A 13419-nucleotide genomic window follows, 5' to 3' on the forward strand; every position below is an offset into this window, starting at 1 on the left:
TTCACTGTTATACAGTGCTAGAAGGAACGTCCAAAGCAAGGTCTTTTACAATGACAAAAGAACACCTCTCAGATCTTTGACATTTAAATATCATAGCTCTTAAATATTTTAATTTTATTGACTTACTGGAATTGAGTTTCTTTCCTAAGATAGCTGGTAGAGTTTTTTTGTTTGTTTGTTTGTTTGTTTAAGATTTTATTTATTTGTTTGACAGAGAGCACAAGCAGCGGGAATGTTTAAAAAATTACTTCTCCTCACTCTCCTTCAGATTCTCAGGAATTCTACCATCTAGTCTGTACTGAGCTTAGTAATTAAAGATTTCTTTGACATTTAAATATCATAGCTCTTAAATATTTTAATTTTATTGACTTACTGGAATTGAGTTTCTTTCCTAAGATAGCTGGTAGAGTTTTTTTGTTTGTTTGTTTGTTTGTTTAAGATTTTATTTATTTGTTTGACAGAGAGCACAAGCAGCGGGAATGTCAGGAAGAGGGAGCAGTAGACTCCCTGCTGAGCAGGGATCCTAATGTGGGGCTCCATCCCAGAACTCTGGGATCATGACCTGAGCCAAAGGCAGATGCTTAACCAATTCAGCCACCCATGCACCCCAAGCTGGTAGAATTCTTGAGAATCTGAAGGACAGTGAGGAGTAGGAACTAATTTCTTTTTTTTTTTTTTTGATATTTTATTTATTTATTTGACAGAGATCACAATTAGGCAGAGAGGCAGGCAGAGAGAGGGGGAAGCAGGTTCCCTGCTGAGCAGAGAGCATGATGCGGGTCTCGATTCCAGGAATCTGAGATCATGACCTGAGCCCAAGGCAGAGGCTTCAACCCACTGAGCCACCCAGATGCCCCACTAATATCTTTTTTTTAATGGTACATTCAGTTCACCAAATCCATCTTAAGCCCAGAACTATGGCATATATTATATAATAAACAGGAATTAACAATCTCATTAATTAGATAAATTTTACCGAAATCTAAAAATGAGGGTTTGACTTGTAAGAGAGAGAGAAAATAGGCCGTTGGTAACTAAAACTCTTTTTTACTTCAGACTTAAGTGACCAGCTCACCAGAGGCATTTTATAAGATCTGATTCATTTGCAGACTGATTTTCTGGTTTTTAGATTATCCAGAATCCATGCTTTCTCTTTTTTCTCCTGTTTTTACTGGCTATTCATCTTTTAACCACATCGCAATTTATTTTTTTCTTTAAGGATTTTATTTATTTATTTTAGAGAGAGAGAGATACAGCATGAGTGGTGGGGTAGGTGGCAAGGAAGAGAATCTCAAGCAGACTCCAGGATAAACGCAGAATCCAATGTGGGGCTCAATCCCAGGACCATGAGATCATGACCTGAGCCGCTTCCTCTTCTCTCTCTGCCTGCCTCTCTGCCTACTTGTGGTCCCTGTTTGTCAAATAAATAAATAAAATCTTTTTTTTTTTTTTTTAAAGATTTTATTTATTTTTTGACAGAGAGAGAGAGATCACAAGTAGGCAGAGAGGCAGGCAGAGAGGAGGGGGAAGCAGGCTCCCTGCTGAGCAGAGAGTCCGATGCGGGACTCGATCCCAGGATCCTGAGATCATGACCTGAGCCGAAGGCAGCGGCTTAACCGACTGAGCCACCCAGGCACCCCAATAAATAAAATCTTAAAAAAAAAAATCAGGGGCCCCTGGGTGGCTCAGTGGGTTAACGCCTTTGCCTTTGGCTCAGGTCATGATCCCAAGGTCCTGGGATCGAGCCCCGCATCAGGCTCCTGAGGAGCCTGCTTCCTCTTCTCTCTCTGCCTGCCTCTCTGCCTACTTGTGATCTCTGTCTGTCAAATAAATAAATAAAATCTTTTAAAAAAAGTAAAAAAAAGAAATCATAGTTCTCAAATGCTTTAATTTTTTTAATTTATGAAATTGAGTTTTTTTTCCTGGAAAAGCTGGTAGAATTCCTGTGAATCTGAAGGACAGGAGGAGTAGGAAAGAATTTGTTTTAACTGTGCATTTAATTTCATATGTGGGAGAACTAATTCCAAACTAATGGAAGATGGCATTGAGACAGAAGAGGTTGGGCATTAAAATCAATATCATTGCCTCCTGGCAATTCTCTAGAGTACATTACTAAGAAGGTTTCTGAAAGGTGGATAGAATTTCCTATCCAATCGCCATTCATGGAGGAATTTATCATTTGAACCAGTAAACCTTTTAAACAAGACCCTCAAGAATTCTTGGAACTTAAAAAAAAAAAAAGCTTATTCTGTTGCACTTGATGGGAACCTAGGAAAATCTATTGGCAAGAGTGAGGTAGGCTTCAGTTGCTTGTTTCTGTCTTTAATAAAAACCCTGACTTTCCAGCAAGCTCTACCTGGAAAAGTCAAAACTCATTCTAGAAGTTTGGAAATTTCCCCGTGTAATTGCTTTGTCTTAGAAGAAGAAGCACAACATCCTTTAGAATGTAGTTGGAGAAGCTCTCAAAGGGGCAAAGTAAAGAAAATTTTTTTAACCATCTGTTAAGACTATGGCAAGTGAAAGAAAATGAAGCAGGAAAATAAAAGGCTACTTCTTTCATTGAAGACCCACTTAGCAGATTGATAGTGAAAGTGTGGATTTTTCTGAACACATAAAACATAACAGTAGTCATCTGAGATGCATAGGAAGGCCAGTTGATAAAACTGTGTCTGTATCCTTGCAATCTACTGAGAAGATTTTTGTGTTTGGCCATCAGCAACCAAGATGGATTTTTTTTTTTAAAGATTTATGTATTTATTTATTTGAGAGTGAGAAAGAGAGAGAACACATGCACACACACATGAGCGTAGAGAGGGGCAGAGGAAGAGGGAGAAGCAGACTCCCAGCTGAGCAGGGAGCCTGACACAAGACTTGATCCCAGGACACTGGGATCGTGACCTGAGTTGAAGGCAGATGCTTGACTGACTGAGCCACCCAGATGCTCTGCACAAATAAATTTTTTTAATATTTCTGATTAGGGATACCTGGGTGGCTCAGTTGGTTAAGCGTCTGCCTTTGGCTTAGTCATGATCTTAGGGTCCTGGGATCGAGCCCCATGTCAGGCTATCTGGTGGGGAGCCTGCTTCTCCCTCTGCCTGCCTCTCCCCTGCTTGTGTTCTCTCTCTCTCTGTCTCTTGCTCTCTGACAAATAAAATCAATTTTTAAAATTTCTGATTAAAAAAGATTTTAAGAAAATAGTATTTTTTCTAATGTAAATTTAAAATGTAGGGATCCTTTACTGAGATTCCAAATTCCTGCAGTAAATTTTTGGTAAACACCTACCATGAGCCAAGTTAGGCATTGAGGATACACTGGAGAACAAGACATATACGGTTTCTGTTCTCTTAGAGTTTTATAGTCTAGTGCAAGAGACCAGGAAAAAATAAAAATCTTCTCAATAGGATAGCAACTGTGCATTAGTTTATTAAACTACACAGTATGAAATACATACAATAGTTCCCCACAATAAACTACTATGAGGTGGAGATTATTAAAAGCTCGACTAGTTAGGGTCCTAAAAAGGTTTAGGCTAGTTGATATTATGAACACACAGTAAGACTCTTTTTTTTTTAGTTTTTTTTTTTTTTTTAAGATTTTATTTATTTGCCAGAGAGAGAGAGTACACACAGACAGAGGGGCAGGCAGAGGCAGCGAGAGAAGCAGACTCCCTGCTGAGCAAGGAGTCCGATGCGGGACTCCATCCCAGGACCCTGGGATCATGACCTGATCTGAAGGCAGCGGCTTAACCAACTGAGCCACCCAGGCGTCCCTCAGTAGGACTCTTTGAAAAGTACTGAAGTGAATTCAATCTGATTATGAGCAGGTTGTCTACGTTGTTGGAAAAGCCTATCTCCCACATTCTGGGCTACTTACAGTAGAGAGAAGTATAGAGGGGACTCAGATCCAGGCATGGATTCTTATAGGAGCTACTGAATTTGTATCTTTGAATATAACAACTAAAAATTAAGGATTCTTGATTGTTTACATGTTTTTCTATTAATATAGATGACACAAATTACTGTACTATCCCTTCTGACAATGAAGAAAAAGATGGAATTATAATCTTTTCCAAAATACTTTAACTTAATTTTACATTGATAAGAAAAATCAGTCATGGTACCATATCTTACCCAAAGTCACACAATAAGAAACCTATAGCAGAATCAAGGACAGAATCCAGGCTTAATGCTGTACAACCTTAGTGCTGAACTCAGCAAACATTAGTTCTCAAGTTGCCATTATTTTTTTTTTAAAGATTTTATTTATTTATTTATTTGACAGAGATCACAAGTAGGGAGAGAGGCAGGCAGAGAGAGAGAGAGGAGGAAGCAGGCTCCCCGCCAAGCAGAGAGCCCGATGCGGGGCTCGATCCCAGGACCCTGGGATCATGACCCAAGCGAAAAGCAGCGGCTTTAACCCACTGAGCCACCCAGGCGCCCCAGTTGCCATTATTTTAACAGTACCTGTATATCACCTTTCTTCTAAGGATCTCAGATTCTTGTTATTACGCACTGATATTCCTTACACATACATAAAACAAGCTGGGTAACAAAATTATTCATATTTCACCACGGTCAAAGAGAGGCCATCCTCCAATTAAATGCAAGTAAGCCCACAGGTAAGAAAGCCTAGATGTACAGATAACCTAAGAACGGTGATGACCACTTGTCATATTTTCTCAAATTGTATCAACTTCCTCTTAAAAATTGAAAGGTAGACTCAAGAGAAGAGGTTAAGTGCCAATTCTTACAGAAATGTATCTCATGAGCAGTTAAATAACCTGAAGTTTTCCTTTAGCCTGAACATAGCCAGTCAATTCAACTAAAGGAAAATAACCATTCTCTTGAAATTGTTTTTTTTTTTTTTTTTCATGAATCATACAGTATTTGTCATTTTATGACTGGCTTTTTTTTACTTAGCATGACATGTCAAAGTTCATCCATATTGTAGTATATGTCAGAATTTCCTTCCTTTTTTAATGCTGAATAATATTCCATAGTGTGTGTGTGTGTGTGTGTGTGTGTGTGTGTGTGTGTACATAAACACACAGCATTTTCTTTATCCATTCACCTACTGATGGACATTGAAGAGTTGTTCCTATATCTTGGCTTTTGTGAATAATTCTGCTATAAACATAGATATAGAAATATTTGTTTAAGTTGCTGCTTTCAGTTCTCTTATGTATATATTCAGAAGTGGAATTGCTTGGTCATAATAATTCTACATTTAATTATTTAAGGAACCACCATATAACTTTCCACAGCAGCTGTACCATTTGACATTCCCATCAGCAGTGTATGAGGATTCCAATTTCTCCATGCACTTGGTCAACACTTATTCTTTTTCTCTCCCACTCTCCCTCTCTCTTTTGTTGATGGTCATTCTGATAGGTATGAATATAATCAGAACTTTTAACAAAACGAGTTTTGTTTTTTTTTTTAAAGATTTTATTTATTTATTTGACAGAGAGAGATCACAAGTAGACAGAGAGGCAGGCAGAGAGAGGCGGGGGGGAAGCAGGCTCCCTGCTGAGCAGAGAGCCCGATGCGGGACTCGATCCCAGGACCCTGAGATCATGACCTGAGCCGAAGGCAGCGGCTTAACCCACTGAGCCACCCAGGTGCCCCTTAACAAAATGAGTTTTAAAACATTCAATACAGTATGGTCTTCAGGTGAAATTACAGATTATCAATAGATTCAGACTATTTCAAAGTTTGTTAAGATACATGTATTAAAAAAATATACAGGTTCAGTTCCAAAGAAGACTTAACAGGTAGATGGTCAACAGGTACATAAAAAGGCACTCAACCTACTAGGTATCTACCCCAAAAGATACAAATGTAGTGATCCGAAGGGGCACCTGCACCCCAATGTTTATAACAGCAATGTCCACAATAGCCAAACCATGGAAAGAGCCCAGATGTACATCAACAGATGAATGGATAAAGAAGATGTGATATATTTACACAATGGAATACTATTCAGCCATCAAAAATTGCAATCTTGCCATTTGCAACGATGTGGATGGAACTAGGGTATTAGGCTAAGCGAAATAAATCAATCGGAAAGAAAATTATCATGTGATCTCCCATATATGGAATTCATAGAAACTAAACAGAGGATCTTGGGGAAGAGAAAGAAAAGCAAAACAAGATGAAATCAGAGAGGGAGACGAACCATAAGAGTTTCTCAATCATAGGAAATAAACTGAGGGCTGCTGGTGGGGAGGGAGATGAGGGGATGGGGTAATTGGGTGATGGACATTAAAGAGGGCACATGATGTAATGAGTGCTGGATTTTATGTAAGACTGATGAGTCACTGAACTCTACCTCTGAAGCTAATAATACATTCTATGTTAACTAATTGAATTTAAATTAAAATTTTACTGGGAAAAAAAGAAAAGGTGCTCAACATTACTAATCATCAAGGAAATGAAATCGAAACTACAATGAGATAACACCTCTCACCCATTAGAATGGCTATTATCAAAAAGACAAATAATAAGTGTTGGGGCACCTAGGTGGCTCAGTCAGTTAAGCATCTGCCTTCGACTCAGGTCATGTCCTTCTGCCCCGTCCCCTCCCCCTGCTCCTGCTTGCTCGCTCTCTCTCTCTCAAATAAACAGAATCTTAAAAAAAAAAAAAAAAAAAAAAGTGTTGGCTAGGATGTAGAGAGAAGGAAACCCTTGCATACTTTTTGTGGGAATGTAAATTGGTATAGCAACTATGGAAAACAGTGTGCAGGTCCTCAAGAAATTAAAAACAGACCTACCACATGATCCAGCAATTCCAAAAACACTAACGTAGAAAGATATATGCGCTTCCGTGTTTATTGCATCGTTATTTACAATAGCCAAATAACAAAGCAACCGTTCAGCGGCAGTAGATGGATGGATGATGGATGAAGAAAATGTGTACACACACACACACACACACACACGCACTGGAATATTATTCAGCATTAAAAACAAAGGAACTTCCCACACAATGGAATATCATTTAGTCATAAAAAGAAGGGAATCTTCTCATTTGTGACAATATGGATGGACCTTGTGGGCCTTATGCCGGGTGAATGTCAGAGAAGGACAAATATCCAATGATCTCATTTATACAAGAAATATTAAAAAACAAAAACCAGCTCGTAGAAACAGAGAACAGATTTGTGGTTACCAGAGAGGAGGGGGAGTGAAAATGGGTAAAGGGGTCAAAAAGTAGACTTTCAGTTGTAAAAATAAGAAGTCATGGGAATGTAATATAAAGCATGGTAACCCTAATTCATTTACGTTGCATGTTTGCAGGTTGCTGAGAGAGTGGATCTTAAGAGTTTTTGTCACAAGAAAAAAATTTTCGTAGCTATGTATAGTGACAGATGTTAACTACAGTTATTGTGATCATTTCACAATATATATAAATTATGAATCATTATGTTGTACACCTGTCAATTATACCTCAGTTTAAAAAAAAAAACAAAACTTATTCAGGTTTGGTTTGACACATGGTATTATCAGACTCAGATATTTCTGTGTCATCCTCAGTGCCTAAAACAACTTTTGTCTGATTTTTGAAGCCAGCAAAAACAATGAAAACAAAGCCTGCAGTATTTGCAAATATGTCAGTGATACTGTAAATAACATACTTTTCCCAAAATGTTCCTAAATGTGTGCTATTTGAAATAATTCCAAGAAACTTCTGAGGTGATTTGTAATAGAGTGAAATAAATGGTAAGAAAGTTCAGATTTCCTGGTATCCTTTATGTCTTATGTGAGGGTAGTATTTAACTGAACTGTTCTTTCTTTTTTTTTTTTTTTTTTAATTTATTTATTTGACAGAGAGATCACAAGTAGAGAGGCAGGCAGAGAGAAACGGGGAAGCAAAATCCCTGCTGAGCAGAGAGCCCCATGCGAGGCTCAATCCCAGGACTCTCGGATCATGACCTGAGCTGAAGGCAGAGGCTTAACCCACTGAGCCACCCAGGCGCCCCAAACTGAACTGTTCTTTAAAGATTTAGTTCTTGGGACACCTGCGTGGCTCAGTTGGTTAAACATCTGCCTTCAGCTTAGGTCATGATCCCAGGGTCCTGGGATCGAGCCCCATATGGGCTCCTTGCTCAGTGAAGAGCCTGCTTCTCCCTCTACCTGCCACTCTGTTTTGTGTACTCGGCTGTCTCTCTCTTTGACACATAAATAAAATCTATAAAAAAGATTTATTTCTTGCAGAGTACACACGTTCTCTATCATAGGATAGGTATCAAAGGTTGATATCCTCATTTCCTACCAGTGGAATTAAGTAAATCTTAGGCTGTCTTTGTTTGAAAAAATAAGAAAATTGTTAAGTTACTAAATATTATTTTTTTTTAAATTTTTTTTAATATTTTATTTATTTGACAGAGAGAAATCACAACTAGGCAGAGAGGCAGGCAGAGAGAGAGGAGGAAGCAGGCTCCCTGCGGAGCAGAGAGCCCGATGTGGGGCTCGATCCCAGGACCCTGGGATCATGACCTGAGCCGAAGGCAGAGGCTTTAACCCACTGAGCCACCCAGGTGCCCCCAGTTACTAAATATTATTGATGGGAGCAAAAAATAACTTTATCTATAATGCTGAGAGGCACTTGAACACCAGTTCATCGAAGCAAGCTTTTTGTGTTGTTTTTTTTTTTTTAAAGATTTTATTTATTTATTTGACAGAGAGAGAGATCCTAAGTGGGCAGAGAGGCAGGCAGGGAGAGAGGGGGAAGCAGGCTCCCTGTTGAGCAGAGAGCCCAATGTGGGGCTTTATCCCAGCACCCTGGGATTATGACCTGAGCAGAAGGCAGAGGCTTTAACCCACTGAGCCAGCCAGGGACCCCCGAAGCAAGGTTTTGAATCTACTTGAGTTGTTGGTTTAAGTTAAATGAGGCAATATTAGCTGGTGAGTAGGCAAGTTAAGATGTTGAATTACTGCTTTACCTTTTTGGTGAACTTCTGATTTAGAGTGTAAATATGAAATTTGCATTTGTGCTGTGAGAGGCTGATCTGTATGCACTATCTCAGTGGCTCTCATTCTCAGCTTCTAGTTGGGTTTGGCCTTTAGGCAGGCACTGGCGACGGGAGATCAGAGACAGGGAGGAGAGTGAGGTGGTGGTTTTATTTCCCAGTCTTTCTCTGAGGGAGGTCACTGTCCTTTGACCAAAGGTCAAAGCTATGGTCTTGTGGCCCTCTCCATACCAGATGAAACAGATGAAAGAGCCTGAGTCTCTGGGTTCCAGGAATTGCTTGTTCCCTACACCTCTTTATAACTTCAGGGTAGCCAGGCACATTGCTATTATTAGCCAAGGATACTGCACTGTGTCTTTTGCTTTCCCTCTTCCTTACTAGCACCTTTCAAAATGGTCCCTTTATTAAACTCTGCTCAGATTTCCCAAGTTGAGTGTGCCATTTGTTTCCTACTGCGATCCTGACCACTGTATGTATTTTTAATCGTTACCCTAACCGGTATGTATGCCAGATAAACCCTAATAATACTTATGCTAATTTTGTACTTTGTCTAATCTAATTCGTTGTTAAAGGATAAAAATAAAGTGTTAGATGATGTGTAAGAAGCTAGTAATACTAATAGTTCATTTAAATACAGACGCCAAAATGCTCTTTTGCTTCCACCTTAAAAGAGTTTGATGGTTTGATTCTTTAATGAGATTATTGACATTCTTTGAATGATCTCATTGCTCATTAATTTGTCTTTAGGGGAGAGAACTTATAATATCCAAGTTAAATCATTTGGCTAACCTGTGGCAATTAAGTAGGTTGCTGGATAGTATTTTGACGATACAGGATTTTCAAAACTTTTTTCAGTTAATAAAGATAATTGAGAGTTAACCATGTTATATAGTCATCTGGAAAACTCAGACTTAAATACTGAGTTTGCCTGAAGTGCAAACTAATTTTTAATTTAGGCAACAGTCTGAAAACTGCCAGTATTACAGAGGTTAAATATAAATTAATTCATGGTTTTGAGGCGCCTGGGTGGCTCAGTCTGTTAAGCGTCTGCCTTTGGTTGGGGTCATGATCCCAGAGTCCTGGTATTGTATCGAGTCCTGTATCCGGCTTCTTGCTCAGTGGGGAGTCTGCTTCTCCCTCTGCCCCTCCCCCTGCTCGTGATCTCTCTCAATCTGTGCTTTCTCGAAAATAAATAAAATCTTTAAAAAAAAATTCACTGTTATATTGGCAATTGGCAGTCGTAGTTTCTCTTGGAATAACATCGACTCTATTCATGTCCTCTTTTCCACTTTTAGTACCAAAATGCTGTTACATTTCTAACTTATGAATTACCAGTCTTCATAGGAACTAGGAAGTATTTGAAAACCAGAATTAAATTGTAAATGAATCTTTACTATTTTTAATTGAAGTATCGCTGACACACAGTGTTACATTAGTTTCAGGTGTACAACATCGTGATTTGACAAGTTTATACATTATGGTGTGCTTTCCGCAAGTGTAGCTCCTGTCACCATGCAACGTTACTAGTACCATTGACTATATTCCCTATGCTGTGCCTTTCATCCCTGAAAAGAGGCTTTAATTAAAACACATTTATAATGATAGCAAAAGAATTTGGAAAGTGTACTAGAATATTACTATATTTTTTTATACCCCTGTCTTATTTTGTTCTAGCTGCCATAACAAACTAGGTAGCTTAGAAACAACAGAAATTTATTTCTCACAGTTTTCAAGGCTGGAAGTCTAAGATCGTAGTTGGGTGAGGTCCTCTTCTGGGCTGCAGACTGCTTCTCATTGCGAGCTCCCACCATATGTCCTGGGGCTGGAGAGCTCTGTGGGGTCTCTTTCATAAAAGCACTAATCCCATCATGAGGACTCCATTCTCACGACCTATGCATCTCTCAAAGTCCCACTGCTAATACCGTTATACAACACTAACACTTAAGAATTTCAACATAGGAATTTGGTGCTGAGTGGTGGCAGGCGGGAGTAGGGGGTGGGCACACAAACACTTAAACCGTAGCAACCTCTTTTCTTAAAATTTCTCCTTTTGCTTGCTTTGTTGAAATTATAACTCCCAAGCTACTCCCAAGTACGGCGCATAGATCGGCAGTGTTGATACCTCTGGAGAGTACAAATCTCAGTCCATAAGCCAAACTACCAAACCAGAACCTGCATTTTAACCTGAGATTCCCCAGATGATAAGTTACCACATCAGACCTTGAGAAGTACTCTAACCATGTCCCGCCATTGCATCTCATTAGATTAAAACCAGGTTGTCAAGTGTTAAAGCTGAGGTAATTTATGGATCACATAGCCAAGGTAAAGAAATTGATTAAATTTGCAGATCGCCTTTTCTTTATAATCGCAAGGAAGGCAAACTTTTTGTAATCAGTCACATTGCACTGTTTTCCCATTTTGTGCTCATAGTGTAAGCTCAGGTACATTGCTTTGTTAAGCAGTATGTTGAGGATACAAACATGAATGTATTGAGGGATTTTTTTAATCAAAGAACGTGTGTGATGCAGTCCAGAAGATGGAAATTAGTTTTATGTGTTGTTAATAATGGTATAGAACCTCTCATATTCACATTTTCAGATTCATTAGCGTTAAATTTCACCTTGGGGAACTATTCACTTGCAGCATTTCTAAAGGGCCTTTTAAATTAGGAAGTTAACAAAGATGTCAAGGATTGCTGGACAGTCTTATATAGTTGATGTATTTAGTGTCTTTCTGTAGCTCTTGACAGTTTCTATTAAAGTCAAATGTTATGATTTTAACTCAAGTGTAGTTATCAGTTATATATAGAATAGAATTTACAAAATAGCAACTAAATTGTTAACTGTTGATGAGAGGAAAGCAGCTGGAATGGCCCTTCCATTTGGGGGATGGATCACATGTTAGTTTTGGATCTTGTTGAATATATTTTTTCATTCTTATTCTTGCAGATACGTCAGGATTCATTTTCGATTTGCAGTCCAATACTGTATTGGCCCAGGGAGGAGCTTTTGAGAACATGAAAGAGAAGGTATGACTAGTTACTATGGATAGTAAGCTTGAATGTCAGTAAAATTTAGATGCTAATACAATCAGTGCCTACACAAACTCATTAAGAAAGAAAAGTATGATTTTGTTTGTATAATTAGTATCATTAATATTAGTTAATATTATAACAAATAATATATAGTAGATGGTTAAGTATGTATCTCATTTGGCAATGTTCTTTAAGGAATAACCTGAGTAGGATCTTTCCATACATTTGTAGAGTTCAGAGCAAGAAGAGAAATAGACCTTCCAAGTAGTAATCCTCTGGAAGAAAAACAGGTGTTTTTAGTAATATAACCCTTAATGAGTTTTATTGAGAAAAACATAAACACTTTATGTGCTTTCTCTATTTTATTAAGAAAAGTATATTGTTGGGGCACCTGGGTGCCTCAGTGGGTTGAGCCTCTGCCTTCGGCTCAGGTCATGATCTCAGTGTCCTGGGATTGAGCCCCGCATCAGGCTCTCTGCTCAACGGGGAGCCTGCTTTCTCCTCTCTCAATGCCTGCCTCTCTGCCTCCTTGTAATCTCTGTCTGTCAAATAAATAAATAAAATCTTAAAAAAAAAAAAAAAAACTATAGGGGTGCCTAGGTGGCTCAGAGGGTTAAAGCCTCTGCCTTCGGCTCAGGTCATGATCCCAGGGTCCTGGGATCAAGCCCCGCATTGGGCTCTCTGCTCCGCATGGAGCCTGCTTCCTCCTCACTCCCTGCCTAGTTGTGATTTCTCTCTGTCAAATTAATAAAATATTAAAAAAAAAAAAGTATATTGTTGATTATGGAGTCACAGATATACTATATCTGTTGACTAATATAAACACTCTCACATTTTAAGTTATCAGGATCTTTTATCACTGAATCTGTAAGTTTTGCCTACAGTCCGTTTTATAGTGATCAGTACTAAGTTTTTTGCTCATCTCAAAAATGTATATTACAGATTAGCCCTCTTTGGATTATACATTATATACCTTTCCACTTTGTGTAGTTTTAAACCTTATAATTGTTCAGGTAAGCCCAAAACAAAAAAAGGGTAGAATGATATAAAAGCAATTATACTAAAGAAGACTTAGGTTCTAATGCAGACTCTGATTATTATTTAGACAAGATACTTTATTTCTCTTCATATATAAAAGTACTTTTCTTTTTAAGCAGTATGGCTGACTAAAGAACCTGGAAACATTCCTGTTATAAAATACCTAGAAATGCAGAATGAAAAATAACGTGCATCATTTAAAATGCTTACCATAACACAAAAAGTAAAGGATATCCCTAGGGACCAAAGATATAGAGGACATTTAAAACCAGAGTGGGGGGCGCCTGGGTGGCTCAGTGGTTTAAGCCACTGCCTTCGGCTCAGGTCATGATCTCGGGGTCCTGGGATCGAGTCCCACATTGGGCTCTCTGCTCAG

General features: G+C 38.6%; 1 protein-coding gene across 2 annotated transcripts in view; it reads left to right on the plus strand.

The window, feature by feature from the left end:
• SPATS2 (spermatogenesis associated serine rich 2) overlaps positions 1–13419 on the plus strand; it is a 158882-nt gene that overhangs the window by 111023 nt on the left and 34440 nt on the right. For both annotated transcript variants that reach the window (XM_046011141.1, XM_046011140.1), the window contains exon 3: positions 11920–11999. In XM_046011141.1, coding sequence (XP_045867097.1) covers positions 11920–11999 — 80 coding nt within the window. The remainder of the gene's footprint in view (positions 1–11919; positions 12000–13419) is intronic.

Source organism: Meles meles, chromosome 7 (assembly GCF_922984935.1).
Source record: "Meles meles chromosome 7, mMelMel3.1 paternal haplotype, whole genome shotgun sequence".
Classification (NCBI taxonomy): Eukaryota; Metazoa; Chordata; class Mammalia; order Carnivora; family Mustelidae; genus Meles; species Meles meles.